Here is an 8,477-nt window from a genome sequence, read left to right as displayed (position 1 = left end):
TATGATGTTCCAACACTATGTCTCCACAGTCCCTCCACACATACTATGAGGTCCTGAGGTCCCCATAGTGAAACCCAACACAATCTGACATACCCAGTCACCCTCGCACAGTATAATGCCTCAACAGCCCACACACGGTATGATAATCCCTAAAGTGCCCCACACACAGTATAATGGCCTCCACAACCATCTTCCCCATACACATGCGTGCTCAGCTTGGCTGAGTGTGCATGATTTCAATGGAAAAAGAAAGCATGAGTGACAGCTGCTCATCTTCCATAAAAACAAAAGGATCAAAAGCTGAAATTCCAATTGCCTGGTCCTTCCCTCCCCCCAACATCATCAATGGAGAGTTGGGATGCCCCCAAACACATTAGATAGTCTTGCCAAAATCAGCAGGTTTGGCCAACTTTCATCTCAGGTGTAATGGGGCCTAACCTATCCCAGAATCAAAGACGCTCTAAATGGCTGTAAGCAGCAATCCTAATGACAAACTTGCTGATTGTTTTCATTTAGCTCTGAACTTTAATATAGGCTATGACTGTAGTGCAAAGCAAAGCAATTTAAAGCAATATAAAGTCACTTAACTTTTTAGATGGATTTCACTTGATATTTCACACATTCATCCACTATATGATTTAAAGAGATTGTCCATTACTTTGATCTTTAGGATAAGTCATCAATGTCTGATTGGCTGAGGTCTAACACCCCACACCCTCTCCGACCAGCTGTCCTCAGTGGCGGCGGTGGCAGCAGGGAATGCTCAGTTTTGGAGCTACTCTGTTAACTAAAGCCGCGGCTGGGTACTGCACATCCGCTAACCATACAGATCAATAGGAGGCGGATGTGCAGTACCCGGCCACTATCCACAGACAGGGCAGCTCCGGAACTAAGCATTTCCGGCCACCTGCTGCCGGCGGCGGCACAGAGAACAGCTGATCGACGAGGGGTGCGGGTGCCGGACCTCGGCCAATTAGACATTGATGACCTATCCTTAGGGTAGGCCCTCATTGTTGAAGTAGTGGACAACCCCTTTAAACTGTAAGAAATTAAACATATTTGGCACCATGTGTTGGCCACAGTATTCAGATTTAATCTCATTGTCATTTGACCTTCATAGTATTAATATTGCTTTTTGCATAAGAGAGCAGTCAAGAAGGTTAATTTAGCACCCTCACCCAACCATTATCCCACACAACAATCACTGGATAGAGCGCTTCTGTGAAGGTGGCATCATAAGTATATAAATGTCTCATTGAATTTCCCAGCTCATAAAAAGACAGCTGTCCAGCCGCATAATCCAGATAGATCCTCACTTTGTAGCAGATAGGTTGGAATAGTAATTTGATTTCTTTCTCGTCATGTCTTATTGAATACTGCTTATTAAAGCTGCGCAAACCCCACGACTTGTTATTATTTCCAATGCAAGCCTGTTTTCCATTTCTACTTATGCTTGGATAGGCCATCCCCACTCTCCAGGCTCCCGCCTTACTTCCTTCTATGTCCCAGAAAACTCTTCCTGTAGAAAATCCTTTAATGGCTAAAATTGTAGACTCCTCAAACCTTTTAGTATCGGTCTTGGGGCAATGTTTTATGTTTGACGAAGACGCAGTTTTCAGGTCGTCTGAGATGTGCACGTCATTAGAAGCAGTGTTCACATCCAATAATACACCAGAAGCCTCTTGAACATAATAACCTTTCTGTAGGCCCGACATTATGTCCACCATACCAGAATTCAAGGTGCTGATTATCAGATCTTCAACCAAATCATCAGCTTTAATTTCTTTTAGGTTGTCATTAACCCCCATATTATTAGCAAAGTCATCCCTGTCTGCTTGTAGGTAAAGTACTGGGTCAATGATCCGACACAGTTCCTCTATAGAAGATAGTTTCCTCGACAGACTGTCCTCCTTTATTTCGAGCTGTTGAATCAGATTGGAGACTGACAGTGACACCTGCTCTTGTTGCTTCGAGATCTCATTCAGAACATGTTTCTCCAAGTTATCCTGCTTCATCTTGAGGTCTTTTAACTTGACACAGACTCTCTCCACAATACTCGCTCCTTTTTCTGGGATGTGCTTTAGATGGTTCTGGAGACATTGGACTTTCTTTTTAGTCTCCTCTCTTTCTTTGATGAGACGTCCGTGAACAATCTGTAGCTTTTCTTTTTTCTGTTTACAGGCCTCATTTAATAAGTCAACTTGGTGTCCTCTGTGCTTTTCACCCAAGCAACAGGAAACACATAAACACTCTGCATCCTCAGTGCAGTAATACGTGAAGACCTTGTTGTGATGAGAACATCGTCTGTTCCTGAAGGACTTTGTTGGTTGGATTAAGACATGTTCTGGGGACTTACTGTGTACGGTCAGGTGAAGATCACACAGAGAAGCTTCGCACATAAGACACGTTTTAGAAGCCACCACTGGTGTGTGAATACAGTATGTACAAAACACATCCTCATGCTCCTCCTGAGAAAGGAAATGCTCCGCTATGTTAGGCCCCCTTCACACGTCCGTGAAAAACACGCACATGTGTTACGGGCCGTTTTTCGGGTCCGTGTCCCGTTTTTGTGTCCGTTTTTATGGTCCGTGTGGCTCCTGTGTGAATTGCGTATGCTAGCCGTGTTTGTGTGCAGAACGTCCGTGTGTGCGTGTGGAATGAACGTGTATGTGTACGTGGAATGTCCGTGTGGAATGTCCGTGTGTGTGATGCACAATGTCGTTTATAAATGTCGGCTGACAGCAGACAGAGTTGCGCGATGAGAATGAACTCGGGTGAACTTCACCCGACTTCATCCTCATACCGCGGCTCTGTCTGTGTCGAGTACTGATTAGCGGTCACCTGTGAAGGATTCACCGGTGACCGCTAATCCCCCGAGTGACTGAAGTTCCCCCCCTCTCTCATACTCACCGTTCCCCGATCTCCGGCGCAGCGCTGCACGGCATTCACACTGCTGCGGCGGCTTTTACTATTTTGAAAAAGCCGGCCGCTCATTAAACAATCTCCTATTCCCTGCTTTCCCCGCCCACCGGCGCCTATGATTGGTTGCAGTGAGACACGCCCCCACACTGAGTGACAGGTGTCACACTGCACCCAATCACAGCAGCCGGTGGGCGTGTCTATACTGTGCAGTAAAATAAATAAATAAATAATTAAAAAAAAACGGCGTGCGGTTCCCCCCAATTTTAATGCCAGCCAGATAAAGCCATACGGCTGAAGGCTGGTATTCTCAGGATGGGGAGCTCCACGTTATGGGGAGCCCCACACCCTAACAATATCAGTCAGCAGCCGCCCAGAATTGCCGCATACATTATATGCGACAGTTCTTGGGCTGTACCCGGCTCTTCCCGATTTGCCCTGGTGCTTTGGCAAATCGGGGTAATAAGGAGTTATTGGCAGCCCATAGCTGCCAATAAGTCCTAGATTAATCATGTCAGGCGTCTATGAGACACCCTCCATGATTAATCTGTAAATTACAGTAAATAAACACACACCCGAAAAAATCCTTTATTAGAAATAAAAACACACACATATACCCTGGTTCACCACTTTAATACGCCCCGAAAAAGCCCTCCATGTCCGGCGTACTCCAGGATGGTCCAGCGTCGCATCCAGCGCTGCTGCATGGAGGTGACAGGAGCTACAGAAGACACCGCCGCTCCGGTCACCTCCACGCAGCTAATGAAGACAGCCGTGCGATCAGCTGAGCTGTCACTGAGGTTACCCGCGGTCACCGCTGGATCCAGTGACAGCGGGTAACCTCAGTGACAGCTCAGCTGATCGCACGGCTGTCTTCATTAGCTGCGTGGAGGTGACCGGAGCGGCTGTGTCTGCTGCAGCTGCGGTCACCTCCATGCAGCAGCGCTGGATGCGACGCTGGACCATCCTGGAGTACGCCGGACATGGAGGGCTTTTTCGGGGCTGTTTAAAGTGGTGAACCAGGGTATATGTGTGTGTTTTTATTTCTAATAAAGGATTTTTTCTGGTGTGTGTGTGTTTATTTACTGTAATTTACAGATTAATCATGGAAGGTGTCTCATAGACGCCTGACATGATTAATCTAGGACTTATTGGCAGCTATGGGCTGCCAATAACTCCTTATTACCCCGATTTGCCAAAGCACCAGGGCAAATCGGGAAGAGCCGGGTACAGTCCCAGAACTGTCGCATATAATGTATGCGGCAATTCTGGGCGGCTGCTGACTGATATTGTTAGGGTGGGGGGCTCCCCATAACGTGGAGCTCCCCATCCTGAAAATACCAGCCTTCAGCCGTATGGCTTTATCTGGCTGGCATTAAAATTGGGGGGAACCGCACGCCGTTTTTTTTTAATTATTTATTTATTTATTTTACTGCACAGTATAGACACGCCCACCGGCTGCTGTGATTGGGTGCAGTGTGACACCTGTCACTCAGCGTGGGGGCGTGTCTCACTGTAACCAATCATAGGCGCCGGTGGGCGGGGAAAGCAGGGAATACGAGATTGTTTAATGGGCGGCCGGCTTTTTCAAAATAGTTAAAGCCGCCGCAGCAGTGTGAATGCCGTGCAGCGCTGCGCCGGAGATCGGGGAACGGTAAGTATGAGAGAGGGGGGGAAACTGACCGACAGACTGTGAGAGAGGGACAGACAGACAGAGAGACCGACAGAGAGACTGACCGACGGACTCAGGGAGATTGACGGACATACACAGAAATAGAAAGAATAGCCGACATCACTAGAAATAAAAACACCAAACGGACACGGATTATAGGTAGATGCATACGTGTTTACTAACGTGTGTGCACATACCCATAGACTTTCATTGTGTCCACGTGTGCGTGCTCCGTGCAGATAACGGACATGCATCCGTGCCAAACGCAAACACATACGGATCACGGACACGCACACACGGACATAATGAAATAACGGACGTGTGACCACAATCATAGATTAACATTGGTGCACGTTTGGCCGTGTCTCCGGTATATACGGAAACGGACCAAACACGCACGTGTATCACGGACGTGTGAAGGGGGCCTTACAGAGCGTGGTGTTCCTCTGCAGGACAGGACGTTCCAGGAACTCTGCTCTGCATTCAGGGCAGGAATAGGCTTCAGATCCCTTCTGTGTATCCAGCACACTTTCTATGCACTCCCGGCAGAAGTTGTGTCCACATTTCAGTGTTACGGGATCGGAGTAGAGGTTCAGGCAGATGGAACATGTCAACTCGTCCTTCAGATCAGCAGAGGCCATAGTTGTGTGCAGATGGGAGGAGAGACACAAAGCTTCCGCAAGGAGTGTTCAAGTTTTGTGTGTCAGGCTCATGATTTTCCCTCCATTAACTCCTTATTAACTATATCAAACGAGCCTTAAAATTAGATGAATGTAGACAAAAACCATGTTTATGGCATCATTTGCTTTGGGGGAAAAACTTCCCCTACACCCAGGAAAGGATAAAGGCTGCTTTACACCTTACGATATCACATACGATATCGTATGCGATCGTACCCGCCCCCATTGTATGTGCGGCACGTTCAATTTGTTGACCGTGTCGCACAAACGATTATTTCCCGTCACACGTACTTACCCTTACACACGACCTCAATGTGGGGGGCAAATATCCACTTCCTGGAGCGGGATTGACGTTCGGCGTCACAGCGACGTCACGCGGCAGCCAGCCAATAGAAGCGGAGGGGTGGAGATGAGAAGGACGTAAACATCCTGCCCACCTTCTTCCTTCCGCATTGCCGGCGGGAGCCGCAGGACGCAGGTAAGCTGCAGTTCATCGTTCCCGGGGTGTCACACACTGCGATGTGTGCTACCTCGGGAACATTGAACAACCCGACGTTCAATTTTTAGTAATTGAACGACGTGCATGCGAGAAACGTTTTAATGTTCAATCGCAATTGCACGGAGGTTTCACACGCTACAATGTAACTAACGATGCCGGATGTGCGTCACTTACGACGTGACCCCGCCGACACATCGTTAGATAAATTGTAGCGTGTAAAGCCCGCTTAACTTTCTGAATGCAGAGGGTCAAGAAGGAAGGACAAGTCTGGTCTGACAAAAATATTCCTGGCTTGTAAAGCTAGTAAAAAGAAGGATTTAGGCTGCTCTCACATCAGCGGTATTCTGCCGCACTGCTGGATGCGGCACAAATGTGGTACAGTTCAATACAGTTAAATGGAAGCGCGGCAAGATAAGGTCACATGCTGTCAAAGCCGCATGTGACCTTAGCTTGCCGTGGTTCCATTGAACTGTATAGAACTGTACTGCATTTGTGCCGCATCCAGCAGTGCGGCAGAATACCGCTGATGTGAGAGCAGCCTAAATCCTTCTTTTTACTAGCTTTACAAGCCAGGAATATTTTTTGATCCGGCAGTGCGGCACAATACCGCTGATGTGCGCGCAGCCTTACTTAGGTATTCTTTCATTTTCTTAAACTTCCTAATTAAGGCTGAGGACAAACGGGGATTTGTGCAAGTCTTTGCATGACACTCGGCTCACGCTCGCAGCACAGCTGGAGCCGAGTATCATGCGACTGTCATGTGACTGTGGTCAAATCGTGCAATGAGACCACAGTGGCGGAGGGGAGGGAGAGATTTATCTCCCTATCTCCTCCGTTGCAGGCTGATGCAATCCTTGCACTGCACTCGCGTTACACCGGTGTAATGCGAATGCAATGTGATGTTTCTCTCGCCCCATAGACTTGAATGGGTGCGAGTGAAACAGAATTGCATTCTACCCGCAGCATGCTGCAATTGTTTTCTCGGTCCGATTAAGGTTGAGAAAGAAAAAAATTGCTCATGCGAGCAACCCCATAGAGTAATATTGGTCCGAGTGGAATGCGATTTTTTTTTTTATCGCATTCTACTCGCTCTATATTACTCGCTGTGTGTTCTGACCCTAATACTACACCCAGAATCAGCCCCTCTCCCCGTATCACCCCAATTGACTGAGCTCCTCTCCATGTATCACCCCTGACTGACAGAGCCCGATCACCCTATATTACCGCTGACTGAGCCCCTCTACCTGTGTCACCCCTGACTGACTGAGCCCCTTTCCCCATTTCACCCTCGACTGATCCCCTCTCCCCGTATCACCCCTGACTGACAGAGGCCTCTCCCCTTGTATCACCCCTGACTGCACCCTCTCTCCCTGTATCACTCCTGACTGACAGAGCCCCTTCCTCCTGTATTCCTCTTGACTCAGCCCCTCTCCCTGTATTACCCCTGACTGATCCCCTTTTCCCATATTACCTCTAACTGACTGAGCATCTGTGACGCCCTGGCCGGGCCAGGTAGTCACAGATAGGGCCCCGCATTACACCTGTCCCTCATAGGTAACATACAGCCAAACACTTAGGGGCACTTTGCACACTACGACATCGCAAGCCGATGCTGCGATGCCGAGCGCGATAGTCCCCGCCCCCGTTGCAGCTGCGATATCATGGTGATAGCTGCTGTAGCGAACATTATCACTACGGCCGCTTCACATGCACTCACCTGCCCTGCGACGTCGCTCTGGCCGGCGAACCGCCTCCTTCCTAAGGGGGCGGGTCGTGCGGCGTCATAGCGACGTCACACGGCAGGCGGCCAATAGGAGCGGAGGGGCGGAGATGAGCAGCACGTAAACATCCCGCCCATCGCCTTCCTTCCGCATAGCCGGCCGGGACGCAGGTTGGAGATGTTCCTTGCTCCTGCGGCTTCACACACAGCGATGTGTGCTGCCGCAGGAACGAGGAACAACATCGTAACATCGGTCTTTCCCAATTCATGGAAATGACCAACGGTACACCGATGATACGATTACGACGCTTTTGTGCTCGTTAATCGTATCAAAAGTGCTTTACACGCTATGATGTCGAGAGTGACGCCGGAAGTGCGTTACTTTCGATTTGACAACACCGACATCGCACCTGCAATGTCGTAGTGTGCAAAGTGCCCCTTAAACCCTAGTCACCCCCCTCAGGGTTTGATGGACACACCAGGGGGCGGAACCAGGCGGTTGGAAGACGCCCACCGAGGAGTTCATACAGCCTGAAGCAGGAAAGTAAACACAACAGTTTCAGAGTTCAAGTTGGAGAGGTGTGTGGGCTGGAGCTGTGTGCAGCTGCAGCAGAGGAGAGAACCCAATTTGAGCAGGTGCCGAGGTAGGAGCCCTGGTACCTGACAAAAAGAAAACAGCAACGTTGGAGTGATGCTTTAATGTTAAGGAATAAGCTGGCTCCCGTACTTTGATGCAAACTCAATGATAAATGTCCCTCGATGTGTAGCACTGATGTGTAGCCCCGCATTACCTTCAGGTGCAGGTCGTCGCAGGGTCTCCACGGGTTTGGAAATCTTCTGGTCACGGGTAGGTTAACTTCAATGGGGAATTCATGACGCCACTCTCGGTATTTGCGGTCAGGGGGTGACCGCCACTGCAGTTCAAGGGATGCCTGGGGCTGAGGTTAGATGCAGTTAGATGTTGTAGCCTCCCGAGAGTGAGGCTGG

At 49.1% G+C, this 8,477-nt stretch overlaps 1 protein-coding gene across 1 annotated transcript; it reads right to left on the bottom strand.

The window, feature by feature from the left end:
- Positions 1-888: 888 nt before the first annotated feature.
- On the bottom strand, positions 889-5,232 carry LOC142310400 (E3 ubiquitin/ISG15 ligase TRIM25-like). Its single transcript, XM_075347922.1, has 2 exons — positions 5,000-5,232; positions 889-2,502 (listed from the first exon to the last, which is right to left on the bottom strand). The coding sequence occupies exons 1-2, from the start codon at positions 5,230-5,232 to the stop codon at positions 1,161-1,163; spliced, it is 1,575 nt and encodes a 524-aa protein (XP_075204037.1). The 3' UTR covers positions 889-1,160.
- Positions 5,233-8,477: the final 3,245 nt, after the last annotated feature.

Source organism: Anomaloglossus baeobatrachus, chromosome 5, assembly GCF_048569485.1.
Source record: "Anomaloglossus baeobatrachus isolate aAnoBae1 chromosome 5, aAnoBae1.hap1, whole genome shotgun sequence".
Classification (NCBI taxonomy): domain Eukaryota; kingdom Metazoa; phylum Chordata; class Amphibia; order Anura; family Aromobatidae; genus Anomaloglossus; species Anomaloglossus baeobatrachus.
The sequence above is the reverse complement of the archived record's forward strand: the minus strand, read 5'-3'. Positions and strand labels throughout refer to the sequence as shown.

What these genes read in the sequence shown, in the direction of transcription:
- LOC142310400 (XM_075347922.1), bottom strand. Translation starts at nt 5,232, where the DNA reads ATGGCCTCTGCTGATCTGAAGGACGAGTTGACATGTTCCATCTGCCTG. An exon ending in AAGGCCCCCTTCACACGTCC is followed by an intron (nt 2,503 to 4,999) that starts GTGATACACGTG and finishes GGACGTGTGAAG; the next exon opens with GGGGCCTAACATAGCGGAGC.